The sequence below is a fragment of the Bactrocera oleae genome, chromosome 3 (genome assembly GCF_042242935.1).
Source record: "Bactrocera oleae isolate idBacOlea1 chromosome 3, idBacOlea1, whole genome shotgun sequence".
In the NCBI taxonomy this organism is placed as follows: domain Eukaryota; kingdom Metazoa; phylum Arthropoda; class Insecta; order Diptera; family Tephritidae; genus Bactrocera; species Bactrocera oleae.
This window is the reverse complement of record NC_091537.1, coordinates 6,650,220-6,677,201: the sequence shown is the minus strand read 5'-3', so window position 1 is coordinate 6,677,201 and position 26,982 is coordinate 6,650,220. Positions and strand designations below refer to the sequence as shown.

Here is a 26,982-nt window from a genome sequence, read left to right as displayed (position 1 = left end):
AACGCTAAGTACATACATACAGAACCCAATAATAAATACAATTTTTTGTGTAAAGAAAAAAAAATCATTTTATTTATTTCATATTTGTTCTGCAGAGTTTACGTAAAAAGTAATTACAATTTATATACATAGAGCTTAAATTTACTAAAATCTTGCAAATACATTTTTTTATTCATTATTATTAGTTTAAAGCATAAATGAAGCCAACATAAAACTGGCCAATCCTAACCAAAGGCTCAACTGTGAAATACTTTGGATAGCAGCCGATGGCGCCAAAAGATTGTTGCAAGCCTTCTCATAGCACAGAATGCATTGTTTTGAGTTTGACTTGCAGTACTTGAGGCCTTCGGTAGTGAGTTCGGAAATGCAGCCGCGTGTGGTGACATTTGTGTCAGCTGAAAAAAAATGTTAGACATTGAGGTTAAGTCTTATTAATATTATCATTAGCAGTGTAGTGGAAAAATTCTGTGATATATATACTATAGCGATGAATATTCATAGAGAGAAGCGGGCAAATATTCAAATGTATAAACATTTGACACAAGCAGAGCTGCGATTATACTACTGAAAATATTTTGAAATTTAAAATTAGTTTTTAAATGCTTATCATGAAGTTAGAACTAAATACTTTGAATTTAATTTTTTAATTTGAATAAAATTAAAATTTTTTAAAATTGCAATATTGAAAATTCAACTTTTTAATTTCGATTTTTTTATTGTTCATTGACAATTTAATCGTAAAATTGGAACTAAAAATTGAAAATTCAATTTTGTAATTTCTAAGTCAAAATTATAAAATGATATATACATATATTCTGATAAATATGTTTTTTTAATTTAAAAATTTAAATACCAAATAAAAAAATCTGGATCCTGAATTTTCTAATAAAAAAATTTCAAATTAAAAATTTATTTTTTTTTAATTTTTTGTGAATTTTAAATTTTTAATTGTGAAAATCAGAATTAAAACTCTTTACATATTTATAATAATTATCAATTCACTTACCTTTGTACAGTGTGTAGCAGCCATTCTGTTTGTGTTCGATTGGTTGGCAGTTCATCGCTCTACCAGGACCCGTCGCACACTTTGTATCCGTGGTGCTGCTGCAAGAGTAGCAGCTCAGGAGTTGATCAGCGTTCACTGGCGGCGAAATGTTGTCCACTATGACATTTGGTGGAGTATTTACTGCATTACTAGATTCCACGTCCTGTGATTCAGCGTTGTCTACTGCTGGTTTTTCGGCCTCACCCACATTTGCAGTCGGCGCCGTATCGTCACTGTGTTCCACCACAGCAGTTACACCACCATTCAAGGCAGTTTGTTCGTCATAATTGTTTACCGATACTTCGTCTTTATTCGTATCCAACGTATTTTCGTTCGCATCATCCTCCTCATTGGCTGCATTGATATCGTTAGTATTCGGCGGTACAGTTTGCTCTGTGTCTTCCGGTTTTTCAGCAGTCGCAGTGGGATTCTGAACTTCTACATTTGCTTCACCCTCGTTTATGGCTGGTGCATCAGCAGGATAATCTGGCGATTGTGGTGCATTATCCGGCTTTGCTACTGTTTCTTGTTCCACTGGTTGCACCTCAGCCACATCTTCAGCGCTAGTGACTTGCGTTGCTTCTGCATTTCCTTCTACATTCGTTATTTCCCCCACACCAGCTTCAACCCCTTGATCTTCATTGTGCTCAATTTCGATTTGTTGCGGTTCTTTTACCTTTTCCAAGGATTTGTCTTTGGTATCATTATTTTCCTGTTGAGCTTCGATTTGCTCAGCAGCTGCATGCTGCTCCTCAACTTCTGCATTACCAGTCTTACCAATATCTACGGGATTGTCAATCTCTTTCGATGCATCTGTCGCACCCTCAGTTGCCTCAGTTGTCACCATTTGTAAAGCTATTGGCACCGGTAGTACGGTTGCTTGCAATTGCTCGCTTATAACGTCGGGTTCTAGTTGGGAACTCTGTGTGCTTTTACTCTCCAAAATACATACGTAATTTGTTTCAGTGTCTACAATGTAAGGGTTATAGTTTCCAAAACATATTAGATTAGTGTTTTAATAAAGAAATTTTTAAAATTTTCTCTAAATTCTCCCAAAAGAAGTTATAATTCTCAACAAGTTTAAATTTTTCGACTTCTTCCAGAATTTACATATATTTTAATGTGATTTCTATATCTATTATAAAAAGTAATCTTTACTGAAACTTTTTCTTTAACTTCTACTACAAAAAAGGGATAATTCTTAACAAGTTTAAAATTTGTTCCCTTTAAGAAATTTGGATTTTCGAAATTTTCCAGAAATCATATATATATATATGTGGTTGCTAAATCTTTTACAGCAAGTATTCTTCACCGAATCATAACATAAAATATAATTCTCAACAAGTTTAATATTTTTGTTTAAATTATATTTTGTACTTACCCATAGCTATAACACATCCTTGCTGCGTGCAATCGTTTTGTCTGTCCAACTTTGTTGTATCCGTGTTTTCACAACTTGTTATTGCGGGGTCTTCACACATAGAACACATTGCAGAATGTTCTAAAAAAATATTTTATCTCCGTTAAAATATGTATTTTACAAGATTAATAGATAATGTAAAATCCGAAAAATCAATTAAAAATTTGTGCGAGTGGTTCGTCAAAAAATTTGCAAATTATGATTTTCTAGAAACTATTGAAATAATTGTAGTTTAGATTAAATAATGGGGCTAATCTTCATAAAAATTCATAAAGGAACACACTTGGACAACTGAGAACGTCGATCCTTTGTAATACCTAGAACTTCTAAATAAGGAACATTTATCGGCAAAGTGTATATTCAAAGCAAATTTTTGCAATGTCTGCACTGAACCAAAAATAAAAATTGAATAAAGCATGATGAGGTACTTATTCTATCTTTCAAATATCGGAGCTAAATAAATTTTTATGAATTTCTGCTAAAATTGCAAGTGTTTGCACCAGCTATGGATTAACATAAGGATTATATCTTCCAGGTTATGAGTATTTTTTTTTTCTTTTGGCACACTTATAACAAAATATATCTGATACTTGTATATGTATGTTGATATCTTTTCCATAAATTTTTATTTAAATCAAATTAATCATAATGCCATTGCCACATCACTTTTAAACTATTTATTTAAGCGCTTTATTCCGTTTAGTAATTTTTAGCAATTTTTTACTTAAAAATATGAAAGTTTAATAAACATTAAAATCGCGTGAGATTTCTAAACTATCAAGCAATTTAAATGTATACATGTAGTGCGTAGGTATGCACGTACCCTCAACTGTCACATCAGCTTGGATTCGCATGATGACTATGCTGCTCACATAAAGCAACCAAACGATATTTTTCATTTTTGAGCTGTTTTCTTGTGGAATTTTTTATTTTTTAAGCGTGTTACAATATTATAACCGATTTTGTCTGCAACTGACAGACACTGCTGCCCAACTCCTGCTGAAATTAAACGGGATATGCTTTTTTAATAACTCGACTTAATTATTGTGTGCCATGAGATTTACAGGGTGTGCTAGTTAATTTTTAAAAACATAAAATTAATATTTTAGTAATAATTAACTCATTACTGAGTAATAAAAATTTTGAATTTATTTTTATTTTTTTCTTCATTACTAAATTTAGTTATGCCTCGGCCCAACATTTCTTTAATTATCGTCAAGCTTCAACTAAAATGTCATATTTTTTCATTAATTAATTCTTATGTAACTTTTTTTAAATATATAAAAAAATTTTACAAAAATAATTAAATGTAATTTATTATGTAATATTTCTAAAATATCATGCTAATTTTTATTCACAATATATAAAAGTTTAATGCAGTCATTTGACGAAAAATTTACATAAGAACTAAGACTTAATTTTTCACACTTAAAACTTGCATTTTTTTATAAAGTTTATAATTTAATTTCTTTATAAAATTTTTAAACTAAAACTTTACTAATTTTAAGTTTTTTTAAAACAATTAATGACATATTTTCCTCAGTTATCACATTAACAGACTGTGTAATCCAAAATGTTGGGAAAATTAAAATTTAGTTTTTGATCCAAAAATCAGAATTCTAAATTGATCTAGAGTATTGAATAAGTGCAAGGCTCTAGTTCAAAATGGTAGAACATGAAGTACGCAAGCGCGAAAAATATAAAGTCAAAAACAATTATTTATTTTTTTAATTTTAATTGTAGATATAGAATTAAGATTTGTGTTTTTTTTAACCGGTATTTGGGTTTACAAGAATAATGTGATAAGAAATTTAAAGACTATTTTTAATTAAAATCATCGGGATTACAAAGCAAAAAAAAATTATCTAAAATTAACATTTAATGCATTATTTGCAATGCACTCTTTTAATTTTTTTATTTCTTTGTCTCTATTGATTGCATATTATATGTTTTTGAAACTATTTTATTTGAATTGGTTTAATAATTTTGTACGATTTCCTTTAAATTTTTATTTTATTTTATTAAAAACAGTTTTCTTATTCTGTTTTTGCGTATTGGCACACCCTGTAAATGCTGGCCGCTAGCTGCACTGTATTAAATCAAACATTTTATATTTTTTATCGAATATTTTACAGTTCGATTTATTTTATTTTTTTTACACACAACGCCTTGCAGCTCAATTACAAATTAAATAAATTTATCAGCATTCATTTAATATTAAAACACACAGCAGCGATAAAAACAAAAAAAGATCACGCTTAATCTATAGCCAACAACAACAAGCAACACAAAGAAAATACACTTTTAATCTGGTTGCCAATCAAGCCGAGCCAATATTTGACATGATAACTCTCGCACAACTTGACGAATGACACTGCGTATGATGAACATCATACGTGTACCGTTACAGTTTACAGCCATCAATATTTGAAAACAATTAAATTATATACAATGAAATCAAATATAATGAATGTTATTTGTCACATATTTTTGTGAGGCATGGGGTGGGCCCACGACATTTGGGCCTACAGCTACATTTACCCACACATATATGTACATATGTTTGTATTTATTTGTTGTTTTTATAAATTTCTTTTTGTAGGTTAACTGGCTTTATACCAAATGCTGATGTCTATCTCGTTCAGTGCATACTAAATAATTAATAATGTGAACGGAAAGCAATTGTTGGTGTGTGGTCGCCAAATTGCCTGGGAATCCACGCTGAACGCTGCTCCTCAGCTGTTGGGCGAAATGAATGGGTTGCGTTGGAAAATGACCAAAGTTATGAATGAATATAAAATTATTCCATATTTGTATATATGTATATATGTCTTTGGATAACTGTATTGCATGCAATTAAGGAATAAGGGTTTTGCATATAACGGTATATACATATTGTGTGCCTATCGTTGTATGTAGTAAATAATGCTATTAAACGATTGTACATGACGATAACACACATTAATTAACTCAAAAGAATGAAATCGATATGTTAGCTTAGCTTAATGACCCGTAAATTCATATTGATTTTTGAATTTATAAAATTTTAATGAAATTGGCGCTTTACTAGCACTAGCATGTGTGAGGGAAGCATTAGGTATTCACCACGAAACACGTAGAAATTGAACGTGGGAACACGATGGGTGTCCATGACTTTGCTTGACAGACTATATTTGAAAAATTAGACACGCACAGCGTTTCGACACACATTTTTATATATCAGAATATTATATAGTAGAAATTGAAAGTGTTAGTGACATTACTTTTCTTTAGGTTTCGTTGAGTAAAATTAAAAACAAAAAAAAGCTTAACTTCGGCTGCACCATGCATGGACTTGATTTTGATGAATCAATTTAAACGGCAGCAATATCCTATAGGAACCCGATATTGGCGGTTTTGACAAATAATTGGCATCTTAGAGAGAAAAAGAAGTATGCAAAATGATTTTCAGTTCGAGATCTCAAAAACTGAGGGACTGGTATACAGACGGACGGACATGGCTAAATCAACTCAGTTCGTCACGCTGATCATTCATAGGGTCTCCGGTATTTGTTTCTGGCGTTTGTTCGTGGCAAACTCTGTACACTGTTCAGGATATAATGACATTAAAAAGTGTTCATGACCTCATTAGCAATTTATGATTATCCCTACGTTATCAACAAACATGTACAAATATACTTGTACTTGCAGCAAACATAATGTTCACAAATGTACATACATACATATGTATGTATCCAAGGCATGAGCTTTGCAGCAAGTGGGCCACAGAAAGGGTCAAATATGTTACTTTTGCCAATATATCTCAGTTATCAACAACATGTAAACACAGTTATCTCATATTGATAAATATAAAGCTCAAGGTACATTACATTGCACTTACATATACATATGAACCTTTCCAGGTGCATTAGTGATAAAGAGTAAATTTACAGTCAATGGCAGAATATTTATAACCTCTATTGTCTGCACTGACTAATATGACATAAATGCAAGGCAAATAAAACTTAACAATAATAACTAAAATTGCCCTTATAAATACTTAATCATGACTCAGTTATAGTGCGCACACTATGTACATATATTTATAAATACATGGGTAGATATATAAGGATTGGTATATAAGTGTTTTATAAATGCAAGCTATTTTGATATCTAATAGTGGTTCAAATGGTATTTTGCGCAAAAAATTTGCTATTTCAGTGCACACAATTGCAATGTAATTAGCATTGTAATTTAATTATAATTGACATTCAGGCTATTTTTAAGTATATTCATTCAAATTGTCTATTCGCTAATTTTTTCAAATCTTCGACACAAGCACCGTATTGTGGCATTTCAAATGCTGCCAATCAGCCCATAAATATAATTAAAATATTCTATAAATGGAAGTATGATATGAGTATACATATTCATGTACAAATAATTGCAAAAGGATAGCATATATTCAAAATAATCTCGCCTTTCGTGGAGGCTGCTAAAATTGTAGCATACTCAACCATTTCACACTACTTCTGCTTGGCGGCGGGCTTAACTTCACTTAAACTCTCTTTGAAAAGTACATCCTTTAATAATTTCATTATTATTATCTTATAATTTTAACCACAAATGTTTAAATAATTCACAATAGTTCTCAATTAGCAAAAGCTCCGCTGCTTGGCATGAGATGGCGGCAGGTAATGTCATTTCCGTCAGAAACTAACGTGCAACAGCAGTTCAGAGTTGGTTATCGAAGTGCTGATAAGTTACCGAAATAATTTAGTATTTGAAACAAATAGAGTAAATATAAATGATTAATTATAAGAAAAGATATATAATAACATTGCAGCTTAGATGTACAGATACTTAGCAATTAATCGACTACAGTTCAAACAATTTATTTTACATTGCGACAGTTTTGCATGCACTGTTGTTATGATGCAGTGATATTTGTGGAGCAATTATAACGAATATATTTACTGTGATATATCTATTCAAAATAACAATTTTAATAATTCAACAAATAATAGGTAAATTTCTGTGCTTTAAATAAATTTAATTTAACGTAACACTTTAAAAAACTTTAACTACAAATTTTACGATTTCTTAAGAGCAACCAATAATCGATTATTATATTCTTAACATGAGCACTCACCCCTAACGCTAAACAGCTGTTTATAAGAATATTTTTTCACTGGTGTGCGTCCGCAAGTAATTAAACTTTTGCATTTCTTCCATTTATTTTCGTAAATTATAATTATTTATACAATTCTGTTAGTAACTAATATTGTAAAATGGGCACTAAAATTGTGAATCGTATCATGTTAATTACCGGTTTAATAAGTTTAATACACGCCGCTTTTTCAGCAGCACATCGTAAGTATTAAAGTAAGAGACGAAGCATCAACTAAATTAAATTGCATTTTGTGAATTTCTAGATCGCACCTATCTGAGGCTAACGGAGCAAGACTGGACTCGTCTGCCTGTAGATGTAAGTAAAACTGTTTTAACACAAAATTCTTGGTTCATATTAAAATAGGTATTGTAATGTCTCAATTTAGGTTGTCGTGCAGACTGTTGTCAGTCTGCTGGTGGTCGTGTACAATTTAATACAAGTGGTTGGTAATTTCAAGGAAATACGTGCCACCGTTGATATGCAAGAGAAGTCTTGGGATACATTAGGCAACTTACCATCATTTTACACGTTCAATCATCGTGGTATGGCTTTATATCAAAATTATGAAGCCGAATCATCAAGCGCTAGCAACAAGAGTAGTCTAGATGTAGAATATTAGCAAAAGGAAATTGTGTTTAGACGTAAATTAGTATTTGTGCTTACATTCTTTGTAAGCTATATTTGCAAATCCAATAAATCGAAATTTTTCGAATAAATCCAAAACAAATACGCTTGGGCATTTTTTTACTGAATCCTTCGAAGAATTTGCTCAATTATATGGTAAATAAATATACAAGAGATTATGCGCCCGGTGATGTTTTGAAAGAAAAATATCTCCAAACGCACCATCTGTGATTCCTCAATGCAAAATACACCAATGAGATATTTGTCTGCATTTAAATTGATAAAATGGGTAAGTTATTAAAATTCAATACAGCTGTAAACAAAAGCTATTTTTCCACCTTGTAATAATTTAATAATGAAAGCTTAAAAAAAATAATTTAGCATAGAAATATGCCTACTATGAAGAAATATGGCAGCGCTACATTTCTTAGTACATTTATCAAGTATGGCAACTCTCAATCTCCAATTGGAAAAGGCCATTTCGGCCAGTGTTGTGTTTCTTGATTTCATTGCTATTATTTTCGTAATTGTGTGCAGACGTTTATTTCTTGATAACGCTCGTTGTGCAGTAAAAAGTAACGGAAATTAGCTTAATAACGAAAGATCAAAATTGAGAGATACAAAGATTAATGCAGTGAAGCTATTAAGATTTTAAAAAATATTTATAAATCGCGGTTTAAAACTACTGCGATAACTAACAGTTTTTTCTGCTATCCACCCGCACTTGACAGCAATTGATATTCGTCGAAATTTTGTGCGCGTATTTGTATTTTTGAACATTTCTGTATCCTTATTCTATTTTTGGCGAAAATCAGTTTGCACAAGTGTTTGTCATTTACGCAGTGGCATTGTGTGTGTGTTTACACTGTTATCCTTTTTATCCTGTCATTCGTATTTCAACTTGATAAGGGTGTGTACTTGATGACCTACCCGCTGAAAAAAGTATTTGAAGTGAAATATAAAATAAACAAGTGAAACATTCGTGTACACCTGCAACTGCAGCGTTAACATAAGGTGCAAGATAAAAACTATTCGAAAATACGACTTGTGCAAGTGAGGAACCCAGTTTTCAATTTTTGTAACGCACAGAAAGCATAATTTTCGCAAAAATGTCGGTATCATCGAATGCATCATCTGCATCGTCATCTGTAACTGGTGTGCCAATCAGCAACGGTAGTGGGAGCAGACCATCGTTGGGGCGACCGGGCAGTTGTGATTCGTCCTCTGCAGGCAGTGACTCGTCTGAATTAACACATATTTTGAATCGTAGACAAGTAATTATGGATTCGCAGGAAGCAGGCATTGAAGTGCCACATCAATTCAAAGTAGTTAATGTATACACAGAATTTCACGAATTCTCAAGGAAACAAATTAAGGATTATCAAAAAACCTTTAACAAGTGAGTTTTTAGGAAAAATTATTTCGCATTAAACGTGGTTACGAAACAATTTTCATAATTAATTTATAAGTATACTCGAATATATCTAGATAGCTACTGGATGTGCAACAAAGTTTAAATGCTTCTTTAAAAAACTTGGAATATCAATATGTAGCCTTGAATGACAACATCCTTGCCAAGGTCACTAACAACAAATGCACAGATATTTTTAGCGTAATGCGTGCATGTAGTACATACATATATGTATGTATGTATATGTCGTACGTTATGTGAAAGGGTGTATAATTCATAATGCCAAAGAATACTTCAGCCCCTGTAAAGCAAATGCAAACACCAATGTCATCAGCCACCACCACCGGCAAGTCACCCACGTTACCCTGAAATTACTTCACAGTCACGAGACTGCATTGAAGCGTATAGAAAATGTAAATCAACAGTAAACGAAAAAAAATTTAGCAAACAAACAAAAAATGATGTAAAACATATACAGCAGCTCAGCTATCTTCGCTGCATTGGATTATGCAGTGGTTGATATGCAACGCTTGCATGTGGAGCAATGTTTTACTTCGCTTGTTGGTTTTGTTGTGGCAGAGCGTGTCACATTTTTCTCACTATCACTGCCGTTCATGCCCGTCTCTATAATAGCTATTGCATTTGCATTGTATGCACTTCCTCATCTTGGAGAGACTGTTTAATAATTTATGAATTAACCGCAGATCGTGTCGTTCACAAACATTGGCAGTATTGACATGACGCCTTTGCCGACTGTCTAACTGGCTAGCTTGCTGCCTGCCAGTTAGTCACTCTGCCTCCATTCACTTCTTGTTCACATCTTCATCAGTTTATATGTATGTATGTTTGTAAATTTGTGTAAATGCGTGTGTATACTACTGCGTATTACTGTAATCACGATTATTGTCATGTAGCCGGCAGCTAGACACGCTGGCGCATTCTCTACCTATAATATATGTTGTTTACAGTTTAAAAAAAGCTTACGCATATTTATTTCTTACGTGTGCGCTTTTCCGTTTACCACAAAATTTACATAATTTTTTTTATGAGCAGTTATAATGGTCAAATCAGGCATATGATTATCGCATGTAATTGATCCAAAGTTCTCAGTATTACTTCTTTGGTATTTTTTGTTTACATTTTTTATTTTTTTATAATTTTATTAAATTATCGTGCGTAGTATGAGAATAAGTATGTGTGTAACTGTAGGTTTATATTTAATTTTATGCGGCGTACATTTTTATTCTCTGAAAATGTTTCTCATATTGGAATTTCCCTTTAAAATATTAATATAAAATTTAAGAACGTGCATTTAATAGAAATAAAAAATAAAAAAAAACAATATTTGCAATTTTTTCCATACAAGTACTTGATTTTTATATTTGTTTAAGTAATAGTTTGTATGGCAGCTGTATAATAAAGTGGTCCGGTATCGGCGATTTCTACATATTAGCAGCTTCTTGAGAAGAAAATATGTGCAAAATTACAAATCAATATCTCAAAAACTGAGAGTTTAGTTCGCGTTTATGCAGACAGACGGATATGACTAAATCGACTGTCCCACGACAGTCGGGTCTATGTAACCAGAACGGACCCGGATTTTTAACCGGTCAAAGACTGTCAACTCGACACCATTTCACGAAATTACTTCAGGAATTTTCTGCCGCTGCAACAACAACAACAACTTAATCAACTCAGCTGGTTAGTTTGATCTTTAATTTATATACATATTTTTTGTAGGGTCTCGGAATAAATACACCCTGTTCAAGATTTACAAATAAAATTTAGAGTTACTTGTATACCTATGTGTCAAGTTGTAGCTTCTTACTGCCCTGCACATCACGTGTTAAAATCAGCCCTTTCTCCCCGAATGTTTCAAATTTACACAATATTTATTGTATATTCAGACATTTTGGGCTTTAACAACAACAATTCCTACATTGTAACTAACAAATTTAGTTTAAGTAACATTGCCATCTAAGCAGCATGCAACAAAAAGTCCACTTCCGTCCTAATTGCATTTAATTACAACTGGTCAAAAGCGTGTCAGTCAAAAAAACATTTAATAAATAAATAATCACAGTAATAATAAATTACTATGAATTAAAAAAAAAAAAATGCAGTGACGATAAGAACTGCAGTTTGCGACATAAGCGCTATAATTGCCTACAGACATATAAGTATATGCATGTGTTTACGAATGTACATATCTACTTTGTATGGATTTTGAACTAGAGCTCAGATCGTTTCCTATTTATTCCTCTTGTTTATGTCGTTCAACCGTTTTATCATCAGTACGCTCACGAATATGCATGTATGTGTGTATATGTATATGTATTGTTGACTCTTTAGTGCTTGTATGCATATTTATCTTAAAGTACTATGCTGACTTACGCTTATCGCAACAAGGCACCAACCCTCGCAATCGCTGGAAGCGCCATACTTGCGTCTTAAAACTAATATTTACTTATTCTTGATATACATATGTACATATGTATGTAGATACACAACGCTACTCTTCTTTAATTTTTGTTACATAAATTTTGCTTACCTCTTCAACAAATCCATTGAATGACTAAATATTTATGTATGTAGGTAGATGTGTACATATAAGTATAGTACTTGTACCCAAGTACTTAAACGCCTAATATATAGAAGTATTTCAATTCAAAAAAATTATATTTTATTATCTAGTATTATACATATGTATATTCACATATATATTTTTTATAAAAATGAGTGGAATAGTTTTTTTTTTATGTTATAGAGAAGTTTCTTATGAAATGATATTGTCAAAGAAAAACTGGAGTGCGAGTGAAAGAGAGATGTCTCTTGCCGGAAATACATAAGTCTGATACGTTCCAGTAATGTAGTATGACCAAGTTAGTGTATATGTAGTTAGAAGCATCTCACTTTTTTTTTTAGTTTTTGGATTTGAGATAGTTTTAAGCAGATAACATATGTATATCTTCCTCTCCGCCGAACACCATTTTTTTTTTCCGAGGTCCTCTTGGAGATCGGCTACCGGATCAAGGGATTCCAAAATTTTTCTAAAAAAATCGCAGCATATTACAGTACATTAAATTCTGTAAATTTACACTAAAAAAGACTTCACAAAGAAACGCGTGTTTTCTGACTTGCAAGTGGCTATAACCCATTAAAATGGTATGTTCAAAATGCGTCGGTCCTATATACATTCATCTGTAAAATAGTCTAAAAAATTCAAATTCATAGGAATATTGAAAATACTTATAAAATAAATTAATGACTATTCCTATGCAATAAGTGTATTGGCATTTCATATCTGTGAACACAATTCTCAATAAGCTTGTGCAAAATCATCAAAATATCAACAGCAAATTTTTGTCTGCTTATTTAGCATACTTTCATACATATTCTTTCTGTCTTTTTTCTTATCAGTTATCACGCTATTTTTGCTAAACCATCAACTTAAACGCTTATCTCCCTTGATATATCTGTTCAAGATTACTCATTTTAGCACATCCAAGAAATTTTAGCACGTTTCCAGGTAGTCAATTTGACTGTATGCTTTTTTATAATTTTTTATATATGTAGACTACCAAAGGTTATTATATAAGTATAAGCGAATGTATGGTTTGATAAGCTGAGACAGCTTAGACGGCATGACAACTGGATGATTTGATTAGTAAGTCAAATATGGTGATTCGCACATTTCAAATTATGCAGAAAATTACTATCAACATAACATTATTTATCTACATAGTATTTATATAGAGTGTATAATCTTCTGTTGTGTCCGTTTTTAGAGGTGATATTAAAAATTATGTAGTAGTTAAATGATGGACAATTTTTTTTGAAGATTTAAGAAATCTTATTTTTACAGAACAATTCATTGACATATTTTTAGAGTTAACATAGGGGCTGTTTTTAAAAAAATATGCTGTAAAGTTAATTAATTAAGAAGGAAACCTAGTGATACAGCCTAAAAAGAGCGATTTTTGTGAATTAAAAAGAAGTTTTCTGTAACAATTGTTTAAAATTTAGTAGTATATTTATACATATACATATACATACATAAGAATACACAATATAATTTCAAATATTGTTCGAGTTACGCGCGATCTCCGACGGCGCTAAAAAAAATTTTTCTCTTCTGCTGCGGTGATTCTGGCTGGATCTCTTCGTGAATGAAATGAAACCTAATAAAAATTTCGCTCTAGAAGATATTGTTCGTACATTGACCTACGGCCAAAAAAAATCAAAAATTTACAAAATGGCAACGTTTATAAAAAGTTTAATTTCAACCAAAAAAATTAAATAATTCAGCAATTATATAAAACAATCGCTTAACAAAGAAATATGCTACGCAAATGATTTATTAAAATAGTTAATAAAAAACCAAAACACTTATACGAACCATATAGTATGAAGAGAAGTCTATTAATTACAATAGATAACTTAGCGGCTGATCTTTCTATACAAATGTAAATAAATAAATATGGTATCTATTTTTTAACAAATGCACTTTTGCTACAAACTTCAAATGACATAAGTAAACTTGACCAAAACGATTGTGTGACTACTTTTTTTTTTTTGCAGCTTGTGACTATGTTCACATATGTATGTTATATCGTATGTGTATATGTATATCAGTTCTTTGCCAAGCTAAGCTATTGTTTTTTTGAACCTCCTTGCATGCCTTTTACTTTACTTTTAACTAATTTTTTTATTTATTTATTTATTTCTTCTACTATTTTTACACTCAATTATTACATCGCTAATTACATTTATACACAAAGATTGTTTGTTGTAAGCTCTTGTCGCCGTTGGGGTGCCTTACTTTACATTTTCATATTTACATAAAAACAAAAAAGACAAAGAAAATCTGGCTATTTGAGCTGACTCCGTGTATGCTTCGCGAAACATTGTCGTCATAGATGCACTCGCCCTTTTATTTACATGTAAATTGAGCTAAGATCACGTTTTAGCGCCAACGCCATCTTTGGCAAACAAAAGTGACAAAATAACACATTTAATTAGCAGCAATTTATATAAATTTTTTATAGTGTAACAAGATTTTCTACTATTTTTGCTTTTTCATTTAATAGTATTGAACGACTGCCGACCTTGCTGGCGGTCATTGGAAAATGTAGTTTTTAAAAAATGGTGCATAATAGTACGCGAACTAGTCTCTCCGTTTTTGAGTTATCGATCTGAAATTTTGCACACGTTCTTTTCGCCTCAAAAAGCTAAGCATTTATCGGAACCACCGATAACGAACCAACGTAGCATATAGCTGCCACACAAACTGACCGATCAAAATGAAGTTCTTGTATTGTAAACTTGTTTATTTGACAAAATTTCTCCACGAAATTTGACATGAATTATTATCCAAGGTACAATCTCTGAACAAATTCTTCAGATCGACCACTTTAGCATATACTTATCTGCTTATCGATCAAGTTAAAGACAAAGATCTTTTTTACGATTTTACGCTACAAGAAATGTTGCTGTGAAAGGTATTATAGCTTCGATTAATATTTTTTCGGGTCTTTTATTATTTATTACCATAATTTATTTTGTAAAAATATTTTTCATCGAAATTCACAAGAGTGTTTGGCTGGTTAACTGTCGAGGAACATCAGTAAAAATAAAATGCCATTCCACTTATTTGCTCGCCTCCTTTTGCAGCTTTCTGTCCACATTACAATGTCTGTTGCATCATTTAACAATATTTTAAGAAAAAAAAAAACAAATCCTGCTATTGTTTCTTTTATTTACTGTCAGTACTCAAGTTCTGTTTACCTTGATCTCACTAAATTGACGTCAATGATCTGCTCTAATTTCCGTCTGCAATCTGTTTAATCAGCGATTTTCGTAAATATTAACACAAATATTACGGTTCTGCGTAGTCAACAGAGCCATACATAAGTACACACATGCTCTTGCTGCTTTTTCATTCCAGTTCCATGTTCCAACTTGGAACATAATAATTTGATTATTTGCTCTATTTTTGCTTTGCTATACGTGTATATTTTTCGCTTTATTCTTTCATCTGTAAGCAATTCTATATTCCAAAATACTTGCTTATAAAGTTTCGGTAGACAAATTTATTTCACTTTTTTAATGTTTTTTCAACACTGCCAATTTTTACGATTTCTTATTAGTATGCTGTTGCTCGTTTGAAATTTCACATTCATTTACATATATTAATTTCATAGCTATGCTATTCCCTTAGATGATTCAGAGATTTTATTTTCGTTTCTGTAAATATTTTAGACTTTTAAAAGTTTTAAAAAATATGTATATGTGTGCATATATGTACATACATATAAAGTGTGTACGAGTATATACATATATTCATACAGTTTTTATTTTCAAAGTCGTTTTAATAAATGCGCTGAATCGTCTTTGAAATGAGGTAGGCTAATAAAATGAACGTGTCTAATTAGTTGCTAATTAAAAACCTGCATATAGAGGCACTTTTTTTTCCTGATCTATTATTTTATATCTTGAGTTGTAAATCATTCTATATTTCACAATTTTTATTTTTTTTTTTATCAAAGCTACTAATTTTCTTTAACAATTACCATTATGCATATTTTTATCTTTTAACTGGATTAACTTTTTTTTTTCACGGTATATTATATACATATGTACAATAATATTTATATATAAAGAACTGTTTAAGGCACCTTATAATTTTGTTATACAATCTTATGTTGTTGTATACTTCTAATTTGAAAATTTTCATTAACAGCTTAGACTCATATAAGATTTTATTACATTGTTCTTTTTTATTACTAATGCTAAATTTAAAGCTGAGTAAGGTTAGCAAACTTTTTTCATGATATCGAGCTTGTTCAAGTTCCAGTTGATATATACATACATATTTACAACATGTGCAAAATATTAGTCATTTGGTAACTGACATAAAAAAGTGTTATCGAAAGAATTTAGACGCATTTCATTCAATTGAGTTCGCTTTGAAAAGAATTTCTTTTAATTAGATTCTGTAATATTTATTGCGAGTGTCGAATCGAACAAACAGCTTGTATAAGTCACATAGACTTGCAAAAACCAATAGAGATAGAATAGGACGCGGTTATACTACTTCAGTATAGCATATGGTACATATACTTTCTTATATTGAATTCATCGGAATAATTTTCGTCGTATCAATTGTTGAGAAGAAGGTAGATCTTACATATAGCAAGAAGAGAAGTGGCTAGTCGACGGCTCTATATTATCATGATATAATTATCTTATTTTCTTCATTTTTATCCAATTATACAATAGTAGGTTTCCATTATGCCGTTAAATTTTGTGGTGCATAATTTCCTTGCCTTACATCTTCTTCTCCAACTTCTTAAACGCGCGCTCACATGCCATAAAAAGGATGTATGCACTTGTCTTGCATTTCCTTTCACTTTTATAAAGTGCTCTTATTTGCAACCGCATAATACAGGACAACAATACACCGAAAAGAGGATACTTCCTGCCGGTCTTACGTGTCTTTTGTCATAAATACCCAGGTACATGTGCACTCGTTCGGATGGAGTTAACAAAGGCAGATGTTCTGGGTTTGTAATCAAGGACTTAAATTATACTCGTAGGCATGTTGCATGCAACTGCAGGCGACAGGGTCCATGCGGCATGTGCCTCTATGTAGTAGCATGCATTTGTGTGTGGCAAGTGGCACAAGCAGCATTCCAACAGCGGGCAAGTGATAAAAATGTTGCAAAAAGCATGTTAAGTTATTCAAACACACAGCCACTTATGTTGTGGCACAAAAAATTGTGAAATTTTGTTATAATAATCGCGGTCAGTAGGTAGGGGAAAGGGGTGTTTGTAAATAATTAGAATTTTAAGTTACTTTAGAAGCAACAATCTAGTTTTTTTTACTCAAAAGAATTCCTTTAAATACTATCACATAAATCTCGTATAAAATATATTTGAAACCACTAACATGTCCCCTAAAAATTTGTATGATCGAGCTCCTAAAAAGATGTTTTTTTTTATTAAAAAAATTAATTCTAGAACTAAAAAAAGTTCGATAGTTTTAATTAATAATTAATAGATTGTTATCGAAACAAAAAATTATCATAAAATAGCAAACGGGAGAAGAATTATATTAAAATATAATAATAGGGTAAGAAAAGCATAAAATTTCAACGAATATTGAATATGAGTAAAGTATTTAAATAATAATATCTGTAATATAATAAAATATCAGTAAGCAAATAACTGTACAAAAATAATAATTCTTAAATATGGATGAACGATAAAACATTGTCGATAATAAGCAATCGATAACAGTTCAAGCGCGTTAAATGCATAATTTTGAATGTATATAATCGATAAACGTGGATGAAAAAAAATATTAAACAAAAATTAAATAAAACGATAAAACCAATTAACAAAATCGATAATAGTTCGAACAAGATAGAAATAAATATTTTCGATATGTGTAAAATTAGAAGAAAAGAAAGGATAAGTTATAAAACATTGAAGATAATAAGCAATCGATAACAGCTCCAGCGCCATAACAACACATAAAATATAATCGATAGATGTGCAAAATATTAATAATAGATTAGTAACTAGATTATTGCATATGTGAAAAATTAAATAAAAGCAATAAAACACAAAACAGTATCCAAAATCAAAATGCCATAACTGCACTTAAGGTAGAATCGATCATTTTTAAATGTATGTAATCGATAAGTAACGTGAATATAAATTCCATGAAAATATTCGAAAAAACGATAACACAGCATATTATCGAAATATAAAAAATCAATACTTGGTGAAACAAGTTAACTGTATATCGATAAGGTTTCTAAGTATGCATTTTAGATATGTGTTACTTCTATGTTTCGAAAGATAACGCACATCAAAGTTATAAATTGCAAGTTAAATTCAAAGTTAAAAACCCCAAGAAATCGCATATCATGTCAACAAGCGCTTCATGCATTTCTATAAATTTATACAAAATTACGTAATCTCCAAAGTGGAGTTGTCGTGCTGCCATTGTGGGTGTGGGAGGCAGATTAGCACTAATTAGCTTCAAATTGTGCACAATTCTTTCTATGCATTCTATATATGTATGTAATTATGTACAATATATGTGTTTGTATGTTTGTGTAAAAAGTTGAATGCGAGTTATAAAATATTTATGCACTTTAAGTAGTCGCACTCGCACTTGGCATACGTCTAGAACGTGTGAATCCTCCTTGAGTTGCATGTCAATGTTTAAAGTAGCGCAGCTACAGTGCAAACGAAATGTGTGTGTACATACTTTAGATTAGCAATTTGAGCACTTTATCAATGTAGTTAAACAAACACACACACACACATATATATCTATTGTTTATATGTCGTACATTGTTTGTTTAATTGGAAGTCATTGTATACTGCCAAGGCAAGTGTTTCCAAGCGTTTATTGTGGCGCTCATTATTTATACTCGCCTTACCTTAGGCCGTAACAATTCTAAAGCATAAAGTGTGGCTAATTGTTTATATTTACAATAATTTTTGAAGTCAACAAATTGCTCTCACTTACACAACTTCTTAGAACTTTTGCCCTATTAGTCATCACATAAATTGCGCACTAGAATGCATCTACTGCCTTATAAATAATACTAAGAAATATTAAAGTTTCCAGGAGTCGTCGCACCTCATATATATTACGAGTATAACATTTGTTTCTTATTTCGCGATTGCTTTTACTTTTATTTTACGACTCAAACTTGTTTTCTCAGCGTTTGCTTGGCGAAATTGCACTTGGCAGTGTACCAATTGCACAGGTCAACCCATGAAGTTATTTGTTCCCTCGTCGATTGTGATCGCTACATGCCTTTCCACTTTTTATTGTTATTTGAGTGCCAAACCTTTCGCTTCTTTTTCACATTTGCATGCAAGAATTCCTTTTCTAGTTTTTTTTTCTTGTCTTGCATCTTTGAAACCAGTTTTCGAGGTTGCGAATGCTGTTGGCTCACTGTGCGATATGCTAGAGTGCAGTGATTTTAGACAACATAAATGAAAAGGTAGAAGTTTGACTCTTAAGTTTCAAGCAAGGATAATCTTTGAATTTTTCATATTATGTACTTTTAGAATTTCCAATTATTAGCTCGAATAAAATTGTTTGAACAGATAACCATTTATTACCACGTTTTGCAACAAAACCGACCTTTTTTTCTCAACAATTCACTATCAAATCAATTTAACCAACTTGCTTTAACTGTTTTATCAAGCAGTTTAGACTTGACGTACTCTACAAAGTAATCCGTGCTTCTGTCAAAGCATATGCCCTAAATAGGTGATCAATATTGAAGCTTGATACGGTCAGTAAAACTTTGCCACAAAGTTCTGTCGAATCATTCGCTTTGGTATACAAACTTTTATTGTGATATGCCACTCACTTACTAGTATATTCGAAATTGTGAGGTCTTAAAATTTTGTTTTTTGTCATTTTAATTGCGCTACATGCAAATTGTATACCAAAGTATACTTCACATGTGTAAATGTCAATGACATGTGTTTGTTTTGACAGCTGGTTTGACAGCCATCACACTGAGAATTCTATGCTATTAAAAATACCCCATGTGTATTTGAATATTAAACCTTCTCTGCTTGTTAAAAGAATTTTATCAAAAAATATAGAAACTTCTGAACAGAAATACCGATTACAAAATAGTGTAAATATGTTGTTTTCTTCGATTGTTAAGTTAAACGATTATTATCGATAAATACGATTAAAAAAAATTTATAAATCAATGACCACAAATTACGCCTCAATAATACACTAAAATCTTTTGCTATAAATTTGCTAATGAAAACTTTATTACACACAAATTAACTTTCCCTATTGTAATAACCTTGAATTGCATAGACATGAGGTTAACTTAACCAATATACCTTCACATATTTTCCTTTATTATAGTATTGCTATTCAAATATGAGGAAATTTCTTTAAACTAATTATCGTTTGTGCATTCGTGCAATCGTGTAAAACTTTTCACCATCTGCCTGAAAGCATATTTCGTAAGCCGCGGTCAGGTTATTTGAGAAATTGCTTATGCGCTTTCTGAATGCGTAACTTAAAAGCTGTGTTGCATATTAAAACATAATACTGATATGAAAGAAAAATAATAGTTAAATTGAGAGACACGCAAAGTGGAAATTAATTTTTGGTTTGTTTTTATTCAATATTAATTTAGTTTTGATTATACTACAAAAAGGTATTTTGAAACGCACATAATGTGACATAGATAGAAATATAGGTAATTTCGTCAATATCTCCATCAGCTGGCACCAATGCGGCTCATATTGAGTCCATTCATCAATTAGTTTATTATTGTATTTTACATGTTTATATTGAGCTCTTGAACGATTTTATTATTGATTAGAAGCACAAAAACAATAAAACCGCTCAAAATAAGTTCTAAATCGTTCCATCATTCTTCAGATTTATCGTATTGCGATAAAAATTGTCCATAACTCTTATATTTAGTTGTTCTTGAGTTTTAACAGATCTCAATACTTTCGAACCACTCACTTGACATACACATGCGAATGCTGTTGTTTATGTAGCCTCCACAGGAGCTCTAAGCAAGCTTTCACAAATACTTACCGTTTGGGCGATAATTTTCAGCATATCTACATACTTGTAAACATATGTTTTTATGAGAGGGTTTTACACCAAAGATCTGAAGAAGGAACAACACTGATGAGCCCTATTATTTAATTATCATAGATAATTAATAGGTATGCCCCCATATAAACAAGATAACTTCAATGGTCAAATTCATAAAAGTATACAGATCTAGCATATTAAAGTAGCGCTAATTTAAATGACGAAATATATATATATAAACTAGAACTATCATTGTGACCTCATAGATTAAAACAAAAAATATATGTAATAAAAAACGAGCACATATTTTCTTTAATTCCATGATTCCGGAAAAATTGTCACATCAAAGAATATTTCTAAATATGCTATAATTGTATTTGATCGCCAAACCTTGGAGAGACGGCTAACACACTTTAATTGCCAGTTATAATTATTTTAATAAAATTATATTTGCGACTTAAGCATTTTTATTTCACATGCAACCCTAAAAGTTTGAAATTTACACATATTTGCTACAATATTTTAGTACGAAATTTAATGACGATATTTAGTTTTCTGAAAAATATATACGTACATACATATTTTTTAATAAACTTACAATGTTATAATTAATAACACTTATGGTTTTGCAGTTCTTAATTCTCATATTTCTCAAAACTGATAACTTCTTTAAATGTTCTTTAAAGGCTTTGATAAATTTCAATTTTCAAATATAAATGTATGTGTGTGTATGCGCGCATGTTTTTGTATAACCGCAATAGTGAAATGAATAACCCTCATTTGGATAGCCTGTAGACCTTCCTGCTGAGTATTTTAATTTATGAAATGTGCGACAGTAGCGTAGCTTGCTACTCGCTGATAATGAATAAATGCCATGGTTACATACATATGCACACATTGCAACTACTACAATATATCATTATATAAAGTATACTTGATGGCCTACCCTTTGAAAGCACATTGACGGGGCTGCTGCTGCCCATGACTGCTCAACTTACCCGTAAACTTTATTATGACCACAATATTGTATATAGCCACCCTCTATGATCGATTCTAAAACAAATGCATACATGTATATGCATTTGCATATTCTCCTGTCATTTCGCTATGCCATTCATTTTCTACATCCGGTCAAAGGAGTTGTATGCATGGAAATAGATATCGGCACACGCTGCAGCCGACGTTGATTATCGATTTGAATTTGTATTTGTTGCAGCAACAGTGCGTTCCGCAATACTTATTGTAATTACTTTTCACTACAATACATACATATTCCGTTTATATATGCATGGCGTAGTGTGGTCGTATGTCCAGTGCCAACCCTTCTAATAATTCAAATCATTAAAAAGCTCAAGCATTAAACGACATTGGTGGTGGAAACTGGACGGTATTTTATGCACATACTTCATAGTATTGTATAATATACATCAGTCCAATGAATAAAAACCTCGATAAACCTCACAGTTACTATTGCAAAACACATTGTTTTTTAATATACTAAAAAGTTAAAGTATTAGTAAGACTAAAGGGTATATATAGCCACCTTCGAGTCGCCACTAGCTGTGTCTCTACCCTTGTCAATTAAATTATATATATGAAATCAACAAAGATGTACTATCGAATTTTTTACTAGACAGCTTTTTTACTTGACAGGATTATTAAACTGGTATAACCACTTTTCATTCTATCTCTATTTCATCATTAAGTTATAGTCTTGAATTTTTTACTAGACAGTATGTAAATACCTCACTAAACTGGCATAACCACTTCTATTCCGACTTTATTTCATTATGCCAGTTAATTTGATTTAAACCAGTAGTTTTTCCGATTCGCCACGCTCCAAAGTTTGCCTGTTTGTATTAACATGCTATTTAAATTAAATTCCAATCCTAAATTAAATCAACCCCGTATAATTATTTAAAAAGCGAAGAACACATCTCTTATGAGTATAAAGCAAAAACACAATGTCCCACGTGACGAAATTATCACGACCGTCGTTAGTCCTAAAGATACCACAGCAATCGTAATGTCATCTATCATCTTTTGCAAAGACTCCGAAGCACTGAAGCTAGAATACCCTTCAAAAGCGAATTTTTAATAGCATAAAGGTTAGTTTAGGTTAATTTGGTAGGCTAATAAGCCACGCATAGATCAGTTTTGGTCCTTTGCGATACTATATAGAGTTCAGTTACGAGGTCTATGCGGATGCCTGCGCTTGACGTGAATTTCAATAAATTTTGTGACGTCACTATCGATACCTCTTCAGTGTTTCATCTTTTATAGCATAAAATAGTATAAAAAATTGTATCTTGATTTTTTTTCGCACACAGGTGCTTGCATGCGAGAACCACCACATATGGTTCGAAAGTATAGAGCTTTCCACAGAACGAACTTGACTCGTATAAAACTGACTCATAAAAAAAATCGTGTTTTCTTACGAGAAACGCACACATGGTCGAAAAATATGCACTTTTATACCGTACTATGTTCAGAGTGTTCATGGATAATAATAAGAAGTCTTCACATGCTTGAAATGATTTATGGTTTCAATAACGCTAAGGTTTAAAATCTGCACTATTTTTAGCCCACTTCTCTCGATATATTGGTTCTCACCCCGTAGACTCAAAACAGTTCTTAGCCAAGTCTGAAACCGAGGTTTGAGTAAGAGCATAGGTATATGAGGTAATGCAAACCAATAATCTGCAGTAATAAAAAAGTGTACGACATTATCGTCAAATTACAACAATTTTCTATTGTCAACTACATATGTACATATTTGTTGTTTTCGAGATGTTCAAGTGCGCAGTTTTTGTGTTCTAAGTGTGGTGGACGGTTCCATGCAACCTTGGCTTAATTTATGCATTTGTTTGTATGCATGTACTGTTACTTATTAGGTACAAATTGTTGTAATAATTGCAATATTCACTTAAAGTGTTGTTTTAATGACATTAGACGAGTGCTAAATTGACGCTGCTTGATTTACATTAATATTTTTCATAAATCATTAATCATCAAGCAGACCGCGCTCGTGTGTAATTTACACACAATTCACTTAAAGTGCAATTATTCAATGTAAAATGCATACTTGTATTACATTTATTTACATTTTTACATATTTATTTTACAGTGACTCAACCAAGCCTATGATTAAGACCTGATGAGTCATCGTTGAGGCTTAGTTTTATTTATTTTACACACTTAACACTCATTGCACTCACAAGAACTTTCAATAATAATACTTTCGCACAATTAAATCATTGAATCACAGCAAACGATTGGTGTATTTGTTGTAAAATACTCCAAAAGCAATAAAAATCGCTCACATCATTTAAAGAAAAAACTTACACTTCATTGTGTGACGCTGATTAATGCAAAAGTAAGAAAAATTAACAGAAAGTGATAAAAGTGCGAATGAAGGAGAAACATGCGTTTTTCTACTCGCATTGTACAAGCATATACATATATATATTATGTAGCAGCCACATAACATATCATAACATGAACATAAATACACGCTTTATGCATTTCTAAGCTTGAAAGAAAGCAAACTTGTGTTCGCGCCAAGTTTATACCAGTTTTTTCCGTTAACATTCAAATGAGCCACATGCGTTTGCGTAGTAATGCTTTTAAATAAGTGGATGCATACATACATATGTATGTAGACACAGTGTAATATGTGAATACATAAAAGAAATATATGTATTTTTTAAGATGTTAGTTCAGTCTAGAGCCACCAAAAAAGTCCGAACATTGACAATTTATTCTCTAAGTGAGGTTAGGTTAGATTAAAAGATCAATTCAAAAACGAATTCTACTAAGAACGCCGGTCCATTGTGATGCCTAAATACTCCTAAAGTAATTATCGAAGACTCAAAATTTGTTGAGGGGACTGATATCAAGTCCGGCTATTTCGCTAGGTTCGCTGAAGATATTACTGCCAAAATATTTTAACCTCAGTTTCGCAAAAGCTGGACAATGGAGGAGTAAGATAAAATAAAACGAATTTTTCTCTTTTAGTCTTTATTGCACATATAAGGACTTGGTAAAGGAAATCTATTATTTTTAATTGAAGTTTTATTTAGCACAGTTAGAATTAGCCGATTTAGGTCAAATATTTACCGTTTTGTTCGATAACTTGTTGACATTTTGACTGTCATAATGCCACTCTGATACAAGTAGCAACACTGGTCCCAATTGGCAAAAAACTGGTTCGGACTATAAGCCAGATGCTTAAGAACCTGCCAATCGAACTCCCGTAGCTTCTTGTGTGTCACTATTGGTGTGTGTGACCTGGCGTTGTATTGATGGAACATAATTCCACTCCTATTAGCCACAGCTAACCGCTTCTGGGCGATTTCTTTCTTCAGACGGTCTAATTGTTGGCAGTGCAGTTTGTTAGATGTTCATTTTACTACTCCAGTTTCATGAAAGCTTCTGATTAGCGTAAAAAAGGTATTCTAATCGCTTATCGGAAACAATAGCAAATCTCTGTGTTATCAAAAAATGTATTAGCCGTTCATAGTGTTTAAAACTTGTAGGTCTTTCTAGTTGACAAACAACATAAAGACGCACTTTCGAAGTGCGTGATAAATCTGACTATCGAAATTTTAGCTTCAAAATTTCCCTATACTATGCTAGTGAAGAATAAGGACGTTTACCATATATGAAATTCGGAATAAATACAATTAGTTAACTAACATTAACATTTCACTCTCTTCAAGCCTCTTAAAAAATCTTCAAAACGTTAATAATTATTTAATCTAAGAACATGTTACCATAGCTTTTCTGCTACACTGTAAGATTATTTGTTAAAATTCAACCGCCAAAGTTGTCAATTTTGACACATTAACTGCACGTGCGCACACACCCACACCACTGTGTTCACCAATGCAACGCTACCCATATGTTGAAGAAGACCATAGCTGTGCTCTGCCGCATTGGTTCATTGACTTTAGCATTTCTGCACACTCGCATGCGCTTGTGCGCGCCTGCCTTTGGCGTTGCACGCTTTTTGTTGCAACAACAAAAATTAATTTTCATTCTCTTTCGTGTTTTTTTATATTTTTATATATATATTTTTTTTTTTATGACCACATTTGTCGCCTGCATTTTTGCATTATGCCACATTGTAAATATTTATTGTTGTTGTATTTCATTTACGTTTCGCTTTGTTTTAAGGCCGCCACCCAAATGCGCCCATCCGTTCAATAGCGTGTCCATGTTTTTGTGCCTGTGGCTGTGTGCGGCCGGGTGACCGCGTTTGGTTGCGCTTACATTTTGCCAGTTGTTGTACAATTTTCATTGCTGTGCATATTAAAAGATACAAAAAAACCAAAATTACAAAAAATTACACACATACATGTACATATGTATGTAAGTATGTTATATATAAAACTTGTATTTAATATATGAATATAATCAAACGTAACACCCGTACCTCGGGACCCTAATAATTTACTTGTTTTTTGTTTTTTATTTTCACGTAAATGTTGCTGACCCCGTTTACTTGCATACATACATATGCATTAGGGTGCGTTTTTTTCGTATACTACTCTAAAAAAATTGTAGATAGACACCCCTTAGAAAGTCTCTCAAAGTATGAGCTCTTAATTGTAACAGGCCGCTCTTCCGCGCTACAGTTTTCTATTTTTTTTTCTTATTATCAGATAGAAAAATTAATTTCTCGCTTCCAACTACTTTAAAAAATATT

At 31.7% G+C, this 26,982-nt stretch overlaps 3 protein-coding genes across 4 annotated transcripts in view; 2 read left to right on the top strand and 1 right to left on the bottom strand.

Annotated features, from left to right (window-relative positions):
• Positions 1 to 49: 49 nt before the first annotated feature.
• LOC106615568 (general transcriptional corepressor trfA) lies at positions 50 to 7,290 on the bottom strand. 2 transcript variants are annotated; one of them, XM_070107370.1, is made up of 4 exons: positions 7,212 to 7,290; positions 2,427 to 2,546; positions 1,007 to 2,014; positions 50 to 395 (listed from the first exon to the last, which is right to left on the bottom strand). In XM_070107370.1, the coding sequence occupies exons 2-4, from the start codon at positions 2,533 to 2,535 to the stop codon at positions 187 to 189; spliced, it is 1,326 nt and encodes a 441-aa protein (XP_069963471.1). In that variant the 5' UTR covers positions 2,536 to 2,546; positions 7,212 to 7,290; the 3' UTR covers positions 50 to 186. The 2 variants fall into 2 exon arrangements, with proteins under 2 accessions (XP_069963471.1, XP_069963470.1); XM_070107369.1 differs by lacking the exon at positions 7,212 to 7,290 and adding an exon at positions 3,289 to 3,568.
• A 328-nt stretch (positions 7,291 to 7,618) lies between these two features.
• Positions 7,619 to 8,344, top strand: EMC5 (ER membrane protein complex subunit 5). Its single transcript, XM_014231871.3, has 3 exons — positions 7,619 to 7,817; positions 7,880 to 7,932; positions 8,003 to 8,344. The coding sequence occupies exons 1-3, from the start codon at positions 7,736 to 7,738 to the stop codon at positions 8,234 to 8,236; spliced, it is 369 nt and encodes a 122-aa protein (XP_014087346.1). The 5' UTR covers positions 7,619 to 7,735; the 3' UTR covers positions 8,237 to 8,344.
• A 403-nt stretch (positions 8,345 to 8,747) lies between these two features.
• The window catches only part of Swip-1 (EF-hand domain-containing protein D2 homolog Swip-1), a 38,712-nt gene continuing 20,477 nt past the window's right edge, over positions 8,748 to 26,982 (top strand). Inside the window, exon 1 of the mRNA XM_014231851.3 lies at positions 8,748 to 9,640. Within this exon, the coding sequence (XP_014087326.1) occupies positions 9,351 to 9,640 (290 nt within the window). The 5' untranslated portion in view covers positions 8,748 to 9,350. The remainder of the gene's footprint in view (positions 9,641 to 26,982) is intronic.

Coding starts and splice junctions, on each gene's coding strand:
- LOC106615568 (XM_070107369.1), bottom strand. CDS start 3,364: ATGAAAAATATCGTTTGGTTGCTTTATGTGAGCAGCATAGTCATCATG. Junction 2,547..3,288: donor AGCTGATGTGACAGTTGAGG/GTACGTGCATAC, acceptor ATATTTTTTTAG/AACATTCTGCAATGTGTTCT. Junction 396..1,006: donor CTGCTACACACTGTACAAAG/GTAAGTGAATTG, acceptor ATTTTTTTTCAG/CTGACACAAATGTCACCACA.
- EMC5 (XM_014231871.3), top strand. CDS start 7,736: ATGGGCACTAAAATTGTGAATCGTATCATGTTAATTACCGGTTTAATA. Junction 7,818..7,879: donor CGCTTTTTCAGCAGCACATC/GTAAGTATTAAA, acceptor GTGAATTTCTAG/ATCGCACCTATCTGAGGCTA. Junction 7,933..8,002: donor GGACTCGTCTGCCTGTAGAT/GTAAGTAAAACT, acceptor GTCTCAATTTAG/GTTGTCGTGCAGACTGTTGT.